Source organism: Halichoerus grypus, chromosome 5 (genome assembly GCF_964656455.1).
Source record: "Halichoerus grypus chromosome 5, mHalGry1.hap1.1, whole genome shotgun sequence".
NCBI classification, from domain to species: Eukaryota; Metazoa; Chordata; class Mammalia; order Carnivora; family Phocidae; genus Halichoerus; species Halichoerus grypus.
In genome coordinates this window covers 48683341-48695942 of record NC_135716.1, presented here as the reverse complement: position 1 = coordinate 48695942, position 12602 = coordinate 48683341, and the positions used below count along the sequence as shown (strand labels likewise).

The window sequence follows — 12602 nt, the reverse complement described above, 5'->3', positions numbered from 1 at the left end:
ATGTCCAGCATGCTGATCATGTGCCAGGCAGTGATAAGTTCTTTGTATTCAACTTTTCTTCTATTTTCAAAACAGTATTAGGAGGAGGGAGTATTACTGTCTTGAGGTGACAGACATAAAAGCTAAAGATTTGAAGTTAGAGTTGACGCAAGATCACACAGTAAGAGCATGAGCCTATGTCTTCTCAATGCTGGAGGCTGTTTTCTAACCATAGTGCTGGGCTGCTCCACCAAGTTCAAAGTGGCCCTCTTTACATACCACATCCTTATTCAGAGAGGCTGACATCCTCCAATAAACAGACCAATTCTTTGCTTTTAGGAACTCCTAATTTCTTCTACTTTCTAACCCCTGTGTCTGTTGTGATTTCCCAGATGTCCCATAAAAATCTGTATTGTGGACTCTCCAACCTTTTAAAATGTTTGTTTTCATTCCTCATATACCTAAAAATTGTATGCCTTTTTGCAAACTGAATGACACATTTGTAAAAAATTCCTCGGAGGACATGGGCATGTTGAATAATTCGGGGAGATGATGTGAATCGTAGCAGCATGTGTAAATATTTTTTTCTTGCTAACAATTTAAAATATATTGGTGCTTAGTTCTGCGTGGGGGTCCTCTCTTTGGAAGCTACCGTTTGCGACAGTTTCACCTTCATTGGGGGTCTTCTGATGATCACGGCTCTGAACACGTGGTGGATGGAGTGAGGTATGCTGCAGAGGTAAGCCGTCGGACATATATTCGTGATTCAGTGGTTTCCTAGGTGGTGGGCTTTGACTCTTGACTCCAAATTAATCCTGAGCAAATTAGTGTCTAAGATTGCTTTATTCCATCAATAGGAGAGTTTATCAGTATGAGAGCTATAAATGTGGTCCTTCTGAGCCTTACACCAACTCTGAGAGCTTAGGGTTATCGTGCTCCTTCTAGAAATGAGTAAACTGAAGGTTTGGAGAGAGGAAGTAACTTATCCAATTAGGAAGCAGTTGAGATGGATTTAAACTCAGATCTGTCTGATACCAAATTACAAACTCTTTCTAGAATATCTGTTGTGTTTCCTGAAAGTCCAGGAAGAAGGCAGAGAAAGAGACATTTGATTTGGGCCCAACTGTGGTCCAGACAAGGTGAATACTAATATCATATTTTGTAGAAGTGATAGTAAATGGTAAAGTTCCTTATAGGGAAAAGAAACGAAGACAAACTCTCCTAAACTCTACATTACCTCTATATTTACAGGTCTAAAAGGGAATCTCTGTTAATTATTGAAGTCATAACACAATAAAGCATTCATTGACATTTTTTTAATTGGGAAGTTACTCCTTTATAACTATATTCATTAATAAAACCCTACTTTTTCTAATCCTCTGTTAAATGACAAAGCATAATATACTTCAAGTTTTAATACTGTTAAATATTGCTAACACCCACCTTTTCCATGAGATGGAAGTGAATTATTGTATGATGCAACCAAAGCTTTTTAAGTGACAGTAATTTGGCTTGTGAGTTTTCTAGGTGAAACAGAGCATTACCAGGCAAGTAAAGTTCTTTTTCATTTTCTCATGGTTACTGAGCTGTGGAATTTAGACACTCCTTTATAGTTCTGCTGTTCGGAGAAATCCAACCAAGAGAACTTTCCAGTTTTGCTCTTCCATTAACATGTACATCTATTCTTTGAGCCTATCAACCAAATCATCCATTTGTCTACTTAAAACACTTTTGTTTGAAGCCAAGTGCTTAGGGTATGGGACCTGCTCTGTTTTCAGGATGGGGGAATAAAATGTATATCCAAAGTGTTCCATGGCACAGGATAAAGGATGCCAAGAATTAGAAAGTGGGACTCCTGAATCTGTGTGGTGCCTCAGTTTATATCATCTGCTCAATGGTTTTCATGTTGCTTTCTAAAGTTTTATGTTCTGAATTGAACACGTTGTTCTAAATCTGGAAGGTTTTATGGGGATTGAGCTGGTTTTGGATTATGGCTTTGTAATTTTCCTAAGCAACTAAGAAAAATTAGTTACAATGCCTTATGGTGATACTTTCTAGTGTCATAAACTTGAAAGTATACTTTCAGAGAAGTTTTATCTGAGCTGGCAAGTTGTTTCTTGAAAAGGGCACTCCTATCCTGAAATTTTCTGGAGGCTCAGAGTTCTGACCTGCAGAGCAAGAGACATCTTTATAGACTTTCCTTCTTGAAGTAGATTAAGTTTTGACTGAAGTTTCATACTTCAGTCAACTTATGAAACACATATTCTTTAATATGTGTTTAAGGCTTTTCCTTATTTTATTTCTTTATTTGTTCATGAATTCATTCACTCTTTAAGAATTCACTGTGACCCCACTATGTCGCCCATCTTTGTCCAGCTTACTCTTGCTCTTCCTGAAGGGAGTGCTGGAAGGAAGTAAGGATGGGCCAGGGAATGTTTCCCTGTGAAGGGTCCCTCAACCCTAAACCTGAAGGATGAGCAGGAGTGAGCCAGGCAAAGGATATAGCAGAGGCCCTGCATAGACTCATGTGTGAGGACTTGGGGTGGGAAAGCACATCACATACTCGAAGAACAGTGTGGCCAGTGGGATTAGTGCATGAAGAACAAAGAGGAGAGATGCCAGAGGTAAAGTTGGAAAGGCTGGAGGGCCTGATTTTACGAAGATCAATCATGGTAAGGCTTGTGAACTTAATTCTGAGTGTGGTGGGAAGCCATTAACTGGCTTTGAATCGTGAGGTGATCATATTTGCATTTTAAAAATATTCATGCTACAGTTTGAGAATAAATTGGGTTGAAGCAGGAGTGGATAAGTGAGTCAGTGAGGAGGAGGGAAGTTCCAGGTAATAGATGATAGTGCAGTTAATTGGAGTGCTGGTGGCCATTACATCTTCGGTGGGATTTGTTGATTGATTTGGTTTGCGGGGGGCGTCATTGTGCTGATGGAGAATGAGGCAGTCTGGGTCAGACCTCAGGGTTTGGTGGGATGTTAGAGGTAGACAATAAACACATAAATAAATGGTATATGGTAAGTTCTTTGATAGGAACAATACCATGGGATCTGGTAGTATGATTGAATAGTTAGGAAAACTCACCATGAGAAAATCTAGATAGCTTCTCAGCGAGTGGGCACAACAAATACAGATGACCTCGGGCAGAAATGACGTTGGCATGTTTAAAAACCCTAAGACGTTGCTTCTGGGATTGGAATTAATGAGGGAGAGGTTATAGGCTGTGTCCTAGGAAGGCAGGCAAGGACCATGCCTTGTCGGGCTTTGTAGGGCAAGGTGAGAAGTTTGGAATTTATCCTTAATGTATTGAGACAAAGACAACGGAAGATTTTGAGCAGGGGAATATCATGTTCTACTTTATATTTTATAAAATATAACTAGCTGCTGTGTGGAAAAGAGGTTGGGCAAATGTGGAAACAGGGAGACAAATTAGAAGGTTATGGAAGTATTTCAAATGAGCAAGGATGGTGGTTTGGGCTATGGGGGTGGTGGAGATGAAGAGAGTAGATAGCCCAGGATATGTTTGGGAAAGAAAGTCAGTGGCACTTGCCAGTGAAACAGGTGTCACGAGTGAAACAAGAAAGAGGAGTCTAGAAACACTCCTAAGACTTTGGCTTGTGCAAACATGAGGCTCGTTCTGCCATTTACTCAGATGGGCAAGTCCAGGGAGGAGCAGGTTGCCGAGAGAAGTTGACTTTCTGTCGTGCACACATTAAGTCTGAGGTGCCTATTAGATAGTCTAGGCTCATGCTCAAGAGGGCTGTTAGGTATACAGACCTGGAGTTTAAGGAAGACGTCCAGGCTGGAGCTGGACGTATTTGGGAATCACTGACATTTGGTTTCAGGTTCAAAAAAATCCCTTTGTGCTCAGCTGTAGAAATGATTCTTAGATTCGTTTTTCCAGCCACTTTTGTACCTAACTTCATGACTATCATCGAGTTGTACCCTCTTAGAAAATAAGAAGAAGAAGAAAAGAAATGAAAGGAAAAAACCATTTAAAGTGTACCATGTAAAAACTTAACTTTGGGTCTAATCTGATGATTTGTAACATTATATAGAGAGATTAAACTGATCTAAATCATGGAAAACCTTATCCTAAGAGGTATGCATCTATAAAAAGTAGCTAATAATCCACTCCATATTTAAAACTTCATCTGATTACAGTTTGTACAGATTATATAATAAGCATATTAAATATGTAGTTGATAGTAAAACTATAATTTTAACATTAATGGTGATTTTTGGCATGCTAAACATAATTTACATATCAATAGTATGCAGTTAAAAATGCTGAAGTTGAATAATACTATTATTTAGAAATTATTGGGGTACCTGGGTGGCTCAGTGATTGAGGGTCAGACGCTTGATTTTGGCTCAGGGCATGATCTCAGGGTCCTGGGATCGAGGCCTCCATCGGGCTCTGCCCTCAGCACCAAGTCTCCTTGAGATTCTCTCTCCCTCTCCCTATGCCCCTCCCTGTGCTCATGCTCTCTCTCTCTCTCAAATAAATAAATAAATAAATAAATAAAATCTTAAAAAAAAAAAAAGAAATTATTTTCCAACAGGGAAGAAACTTCTCATTTCCATTTTTGTTGTGGTTACGACTTCTTGTCATTTGCTTAAGTCAATGAGGCTGTCATTTTTAGTCAGGAAATGTGAGTTTGTTATTTGTTTGAGTCTTAATTCAAATACAAATGCTGGGGCACCTGGGTAGCTCAGTTGGTTAAGCGGCTGCCTTCAGCTCAGGTCATGATCCCTCGGTCTTAGGATCGAGTCCCACGGCGAGCTCTCTGCTCAGCGGGGAGCCTGCTTCTCCCTCTCTCTCTGCCTGCCACTCCCCCTCCTTGTGCTCTCTCTCTGTGTCAAATAAATAAATAAAATCTTAAAAAAAAAACCCAACTGTGATCACCAAGACAGCATGGTACTGGCACAAAAACAGACATACAGACCAATGGAACAGAATAGAGAACCCAGATATGGACCCTCAACTCTATGGTCAAATAATCTTTTACAAAGCAGGAAAAAACATGCAATGGAAAAAAGACAGTCTCTTCAATAAATGGTGCTGGGAAAATTGGACAGCCACATGCAAAAGAATGAAACTTGACCATTCTCTAACACCATTCACAAAGATAGACTCAAAGTGGATGAAAGACCTCAATGTGAGACAGGAATCCATCAAAATCCTAGAGGAGAACACAGGCAGTAACCTCTTTGACATCGGCCACAGCAAGTTCTTTCAAGATACATCTCTAAAAGCTAGTGAAACAAAAGCAAAAATTAACTTTTGGGACTTCATCAAGATAAAAAGCTTCTGCACAGCAAAGGAAACAGTCAACAAAACAAAGAGGCAACCCACAGAATGGGAGAAGATATTTGCAAATGACACTACAGATAAAGGGCTGGTATCCAAGATCTATAAAGAACTTCTCAAACTCAACACCCAAAAAACAAATAATCAAGTCAAAAAGTGGGCAGAAGATATGAAAAGACACTTCTCTGAAGAAGACATACAAATGGCTAACAGACACATGAAAAAATGTTCATCATCATTAGCCATCAGGGAAATCCAAATCAAAACCACACTGAGATACCACCTTACACCAGTTAGAATGGCCAAAATGGACAGGGAAAAAAACAACAAATGTTGGAGAGGTTATGGAGAAAGGGGAACCCTCTTACACTGTTGGTGGGAATGCAAGTTGGTACAGCCACTTTGGAAAACAGTGTGGAGGTTCCTCAAAAATTTAAAAATAGAGCTACCCTATGACCCAGCAATTGCACTCCTGGGTATTTACCCCAAAGACACAGATGTAGTGAAAAGAAGGGCCGTATGCACCCCAATGTTCATAGCAGCAATGTCCACAGTAGCCAAACTGTGGAAAGAGCCGAGATGCCCTTCAACAGATGAATGGATAAAGAAGATGTGGTCCATATATACACTGGAATATTACTCAGCCATCAGAAAGGATGAATACCCAACTTTTACATCAACATGGATGGGACTGGAGGAGATTATGCTAAGTGAAATAAGTGAAGCAGAGAAAGTCAATTATCATATGGTTTCACTTATTTGTGGAACATAAGGAATAGCATGGAGGATATTAGGAGAAGGAAGGGAAAAATGGGGGGGGAATTGGAGGGGGAGATGAACCATGAGAGACTATGGACTCTGAGAAACAAACAGGCTTTTAGAGGGGAGGGGAGAGGGGGGATGGGTTAGCCCGGTGATGGGTATTAAGGAGGGCACGTACTGCATGGAGCACTGAGTGTTATACGAAAATAATGGATCGTGGATCACCACATCAAAAACCAATGATGTATTGTATGGTGACTAACATAACATAATAAAATAAAAAAAAAAAAACAAAAAAACCCAAAAAACCCAAAACTCCAAAAAACCAAATACAAACGCTAATAAAAGTGATATCATTCCCTCTGAAGCTATTTGTGCCAGTTAGGCAAGATGTGTGGGAGAGAGAAAGACTTATTTGAAAAAAAAAAAACAAACTTCTTGCTCTAGTTTCCCATAATATTCTAAATAGTTGCTGTTTTTTATTTATTTTTTTAACAATTTTATTTATTTGAGAGAGTGAGTAGGAGCACAAGTGTGGGGGAGGGGCAGAGGGAGAAGCACACTCTCTGCTGAGCAGGAAGCCCAACACTGGGCTCGATCCCAGGACCCTGAGATCATGACCCAAGTTGAAGGCAGATGTTTAACCGACTGAGCCACCCAGGCGCCCCTAAATAGTTGCTGTTTTTTTAATCAGCAAAAGGATATATAGATTCATCTCTCTTTAGTTACATATTCATTTTCTAATCAGTTGTTGTTGTGAACCTAAAGACATCATTTCACATCTTTTTATATTTTTGGTGTCATCTCTTACTAAGGGAGCTGATGGATTGGCATAGAGCCATTTAAAACAATTTTGATGTTCTTTTCAGCCCCTCCCTTAGAGTGGAATGTCTCTATCTCATGTAAGCCAAATGAATTTTGTTTCATCATCCAGTGTTTTGAAGGTTTCGTTCCTCCTCCAACTATCTCACACCAACTTAGAACATGGCACCACAGGGATCCACCTTTGTATTTTCGGTCTGCATATCCCACAACCTTCCTTGATTGTTTATAGATGGTGGACTATTTTATGGTTTTGTAGCTCATGTATTTATAGTTGTGATAATTCTTATTTATCCACAAATTCCCCCATATTAGTTGCCTATAAGATATGAAGTTATATTTAAAGCATGGGATTAAAACCATGTCTTTGAACATACTCAATTCTCTCTTTTAAGGGACAGCTAGAAAGGTGATTTGTGCATGAAACCCTTCATATGTGTTTCCGCCCTGAGGTGCCAAAAGGATTCACTGAAAGGAGATTTAATCTGAAGTCAGTCCCTCATGCAGGGGTTCTTGGACAACATGGTGTCCTCACGATCTTGGCCAAATTGTTTGAGCATGGCATATTGCCCTTTGGCATCTATCTTAGTGTGTTCTTCCCCTTAATCAGGAATGAAGATCTCTCTAAGGTGGATTTCTGCCTTACTGTTATTCTATAGTCTTTCACAGTTGTTTGTGTGTTTGGGTTATTGTACTGTTTACAGTGGCAGAACATATAGGACTCATTTGGTTTTTGCAGGAGGCCACTTGCAAGAGGGCAGTGTTGTAAAGTAGGTGTATTTTCTATTTTCTAGAGTTCCAGGTCCTCCAACTCCTTCCCTCTCCCCTTCTTTCCTTTCCCTTAACTCGGCACCAGCTGCCTCTCATTTCCATCCTCAGACATGTCTGGTTCCTAGTTCCTGTTCCTAGACAAAGCCTCTTTGTCCCCATTAAAACTTGCTATCAGCAAAGGATCTAAACATAATTATAGCTGGTAATACATGTGTGAATACTGCCTAAAATAGTTCTGTTAAGGAGAATTTGCACTTTCAAGTCATAAAAAGCCTTCAAGTATAGTGGTGAACATCTGATTAGGCAGTTTCAGGAACAGTTGGTACTGTCCTTAGCAGCAGAATCGTCACTGCAAACCCTTGGTTGACTTCTCCCTCTTCCTGTGAGCCTAAGCTTGTTTCTTGGACTCTGCTACCAGCTGGGATCTGACCTGAGGCTGCTCTCTTGCAGTCCCACCCTTGGAAGGCTAGGAAGAAGCCTTAAGTCACTCAGGAGCAATAGTTGGAGATTGCTCGGGCCAGAGGGGCTTGGCAGGATGCTCCAGAACATTCTAACTAGTGCTGTAGACTTTCCTATAGTATACCATAGACTACAGTGGCCATGGTACATGTCTTTGGCTTTTGGACAACAGCAAATAGGTGGATTCTGTGAAGAATACATTATACACATGAGTGCACAGCCCAGGAACATCTATATAAATATTTTATTTTCATTTATGTTTTTAAGGATTTTTAAAAGATAACATTTGAATTATGTTGCATACCTCCCTTTCAGCTCCATGTTGTTCATTGGAATTCAGACAAATACCCCAGCTTTGTTGAGGCAGCTCATGAGCCAGATGGACTAGCTGTCTTGGGAGTATTTTTACAGGTGAGAATCCACTGATTTCATTTTAAATAATTCATCAGCCATGTTGGATAAAGAGTTTCAGTTGTGGAAAGGATAGTCTACCATTTTTAATAGTAAACTCATTCTAAGTGTAATGTTTTCCTTTTGAAATTAATATTAAACATTTATGTATTAGTCGATGATTTACCTAATAGCCCAGAACTACCTTAGGAGTATCGTAGGAGTATCGTCTTACGTCTCCTCTTATTGTCCATTGATCATTTTTATGTGAATAGAAACGGCAGCGGCAGCCGCAACAATAGTTGGAGTAACAGTTGAGATTCTGAGAAGAAAATCTTTATTGTAGGCTCTTCCTGATTACACAGTATTTAGAGATACAGGACAGAGTGAAGTTCACGTCCCTGATTCTTGAAGCACTAGTTTTACCACTGTGGTTTGTTGTCTCAAACACACTGACCGGTTTTTAAAAATTGTTGTTGTCTTTTCCTTTGTCTCATAGTCACATGTAGTGAAGTAAGTATCCTTGTTAAAATCCCCGTGGGTGGGTTGGGCCGCTCAGCTCCCACTGTGACCGCAGTCTTGTAGGGCGGGCGCTTTTGCTCTGCCGCCAGACTCTGCGTGCGATGTTGGAACTCGTTGGGGCTGGGCCTGGGGGAGTATAGGGCAGAATGGAGGGTGGGATGAATGGTTGCGGCTCCTTCCCTTTGGCTGCCAAGTCCGCTGGTGGCCGTGGAATGTGAGTGAGGCAAGAGATTATACTTGAATCCTGAAGGACTTAAAACCTTAGGTAGAGTCAGGACATCCCAAATAATGAAAAGAGGTACATATATTTTTCTGATGATGATTTCTAGTCATGATAATATGTTGTCTTGGTGCAGGACCTCAAATCATTTTAGGTTGAAAGTGAGAGATATTTTCTTTTCTTTTTCTTGTTTTAAGATTGTATTTATTTGAGAGAGAGAGTGAGTACAAGCAGGGGGAGGGGCAGAGGGAGAGGGAGAAGCAGGCTCCCCGCTGAGGAGGAAGCCCCATGTGGGACTCAATCCCAGGACCCTGGGATCATGACCTGAGCCGAAGGCAGACGCCTAACGGCTGAGCCACCCAGGTGTCCCTGGAGATATTTTCTTTTAATGCTTTGACGTCACAAGTGCCAGTTTGGATCTCAGGTCTGAAGGTTACATCTGGTTGAATAGTGCAGGTATTATGTTAGAGTTTCCTAAGGGAGTTTTCTCTTAAGCTAACCTGTATCTTAAACATTCATAAAATGGAAAAACTATGTAGCTGTTACTACTAGTTTTGGAATCAAGCTTAAAATTCAGCCAAGCAGCCTGTAACATTACCTTGTTCAGATTATTCTGGCATGATAAAGCCAGCAGGTAAAAGACAGCGTCATTATAAAACAGTCTCTGTTTGTTCTGGGCTGGGCGTAGGTTTTTAAAAAAAAAAATTCAAAACCAGTGACTGAAATGGAGTGAACCAGACCTGTTCTGCTACAGTAACTATTTCTTTTGAAATTTCGTGCTTTCAGATTGGTGAACATAATTCTCAGCTGCAAAAGATTACTGACATTTTGGATTCGATTAAAGAAAAGGTAAAATGAAATATTATTTGCTAATGACTAATGTATTCCTTGTTCTCTCCTGAAGTTTCTTACCTTCTTTTAATAACTTCAGCTTTAGATAGAGCATATGCTATCTGCTTTGAAGCAGGTTTGGAACATACTCGACCAATAGAGCAGAATCAACCTATTGTCATTTGTCTTTTGAAAATGATGAAGGGGCTTAAATTATCTAAAATCATTACTAATAAATCTATGCATGATTAGTTTCTGGTATTGGAGTGTTGCACAATCAGCGTTTAATTGCAACACATTTTAAACTTTTTTTTTTTAAAGATTTTATTTATTTATTTGAGAGAGAGAGAGAATGAGAGAGAGAGAGCATGAGGGGGGGAGGGTCAGAGGGAGAAGAAGACTCCCCGCCGAGCAGGGAGCCTGATGTGGGACTCGATCCCAGGACTCCAGGATCATGACCTGAGCCGAAGGCAGTCGCTTAACCAACTGAGCCACCCAGGCGCCCTAATTGCAACACATTTTAAACAAATCTTGTGCTTCTTTTTTTTTTTTTTTAAAGATTTTATTTATTTATTTGAGAGAGAGAGAGAATGAGAGACAGAGAGCATGAGAAGGAGGAGGGTCAGAGGGAGAAGCAGACTCCCTGCCAAGCAGGGAGCCCGATGCGGGACTCGATCCCAGGACTCCAGGATCATGACCTGAGCCGAAGGCAGTCGCTTAACCAACTGAGCCACCCAGGCGCCCAAATCTTGTGCTTCTTAAATAAATAAATCTAATATGCTACCTCATCTAAAATTTTTAGATTAAGGTAGAAACTTTTTTTTTTTAAGATACAAAGGCAGATACTAAATAATTCCATGAGTTGAAGAGTTCCAGTAAGATAGTCTTTCATTGGATGCATGTGTTTTTGTTTTTGTTTTTGTTTTTTTGAGGGCTCTGTAAAGCTCTCCCATTGTAATTTGTGGGAATTCTGTTTTCTCCACCAGGGTAAACAAACGCGATTCACAAATTTTGACCCATTATCTCTGCTTCCTCCATCCTGGGACTACTGGACATATCCTGGTTCCCTTACAGTCCCGCCTCTTCTTGAGAGTGTCACATGGATCGTTTTAAAACAACCTATAAATATCAGCTCTCAACAGGTATGTCACTTCTTCAAGGTTGATCCTGATTTACTAGAGGAAACTGGACCAAAACTTAAAAAAAAAAAGTCCTGCCCTTAATTTCTGGGGCATGATGAAGCCTGTGTTTTCCCTTCATTAATCAGATAGGTAGTTGGACCCGGTAAAACTTATGTCCCTTTCTTATTTGACCTTCTGTGATTAGATGATTTCTCTCCTCAGTCTTTGAAATGTAATGTGCATACAGACACTGAGGGAAGTGACTTTAAAGGCTATAATTGTTTTCTTTTTTGGGCTGAGATATAAACAGGTTGGTATATAAACGGGAAAATCAGGAGAAGGGCTACTCTTAGAAGGGGACTTTCTTCTCTTTGACCTCAGTCCTTAGACCTGCTCCTCCTACAGATGATGTCGCAATCAGAAAGTGAGCAGTGACACCAGCAATGGGTCTCTTCTCTTTTGTCGACAAAACTTCTGTGGGGCTGCTTGAGGGGCTTTAAGCATTTACTGAGATGCTGTTGGGTACCTACCTGTGCTGTTTTAGTGAAGACATTTCCTCACTTGTTTTTCTGATTAACGTATTGAGTCTGCAAGCCGTCTGCAGGCTCAGGCTCTCTTTGATGCCCGGAAACTCGGCTTGGGTCTACGACCCGTGTGACTGACCCATCTGACAGGTGGATGCGATGTCTTCTGTGGATGCTGTGCTGGGTGGGTTTTCTTTGCTTTTTGTTTTCCTTTTTGAATTACTTGCTGCACAATCTTAGCAAGAACATAGTCTAGTAGTTTTTGCAGCTAATCAAGCGCTTTTGTTCTGGGCTTGCCCACCTGCCTAGCTGTTTATTTTTTACCCCCAGTCAAGGACTAGAGCTGGTTCACCTTTACCAAGGTCATGTCAGGTAACATTTTCCCTTAGGGTGTTGAACACATCCAACTTCTGTTGGCCTTATCTTTAGGATTAAAGCCAAATAATAATCTGGGACATACTAATCAAAATATTTTGTAAAAGTCTGGATTGAAGTCCAGAGCTTGACTGACATGGAAATTCCTGTGACTTTTCCCATCATAAATAAGATGCATTGTGTCATGAGAAAAAGGACCTGTCACTGATTCAGTGACCTTACTAACGGAGTACATTTTTCTTTCCTCCATGTGCTAAACTGTTCACTTTTACATTCCTTTGTTAAATTTGAACAAGATAAGGGTAAGAATTAATAAATTATAACAAGGTAGTAAGTAATAATAGGAGATCATGTTTTCCCTCATATTTCAAGGATATTTTTAATCCCTTAAAGCCACTTGGAAAATAACTTTTTAAAATCCACCTGCCATTTGGAAGAGAATATATCAGAATATATAATTTAGTTCCTTAAAATACATAAAGCTCTTAATCAAAAATGACCCGCT

General features: G+C 40.2%; 1 protein-coding gene across 2 annotated transcripts in view; it reads left to right on the top strand.

The window, feature by feature from the left end:
• CA13 (carbonic anhydrase 13) overlaps positions 1 to 12602 on the top strand; it is a 34541-nt gene that overhangs the window by 11439 nt on the left and 10500 nt on the right. The window contains exons 3-6 of one of the 2 annotated variants that reach the window (XM_036080497.2): positions 600 to 718; positions 8430 to 8525; positions 10033 to 10095; positions 11064 to 11219. In XM_036080497.2, the coding sequence (XP_035936390.1) occupies positions 600 to 718; positions 8430 to 8525; positions 10033 to 10095; positions 11064 to 11219 (434 nt within the window). The remainder of the gene's footprint in view (positions 1 to 599; positions 719 to 8429; positions 8526 to 10032; positions 10096 to 11063; positions 11220 to 12602) is intronic. The other variant, XM_078072257.1, reaches the window with a different exon arrangement.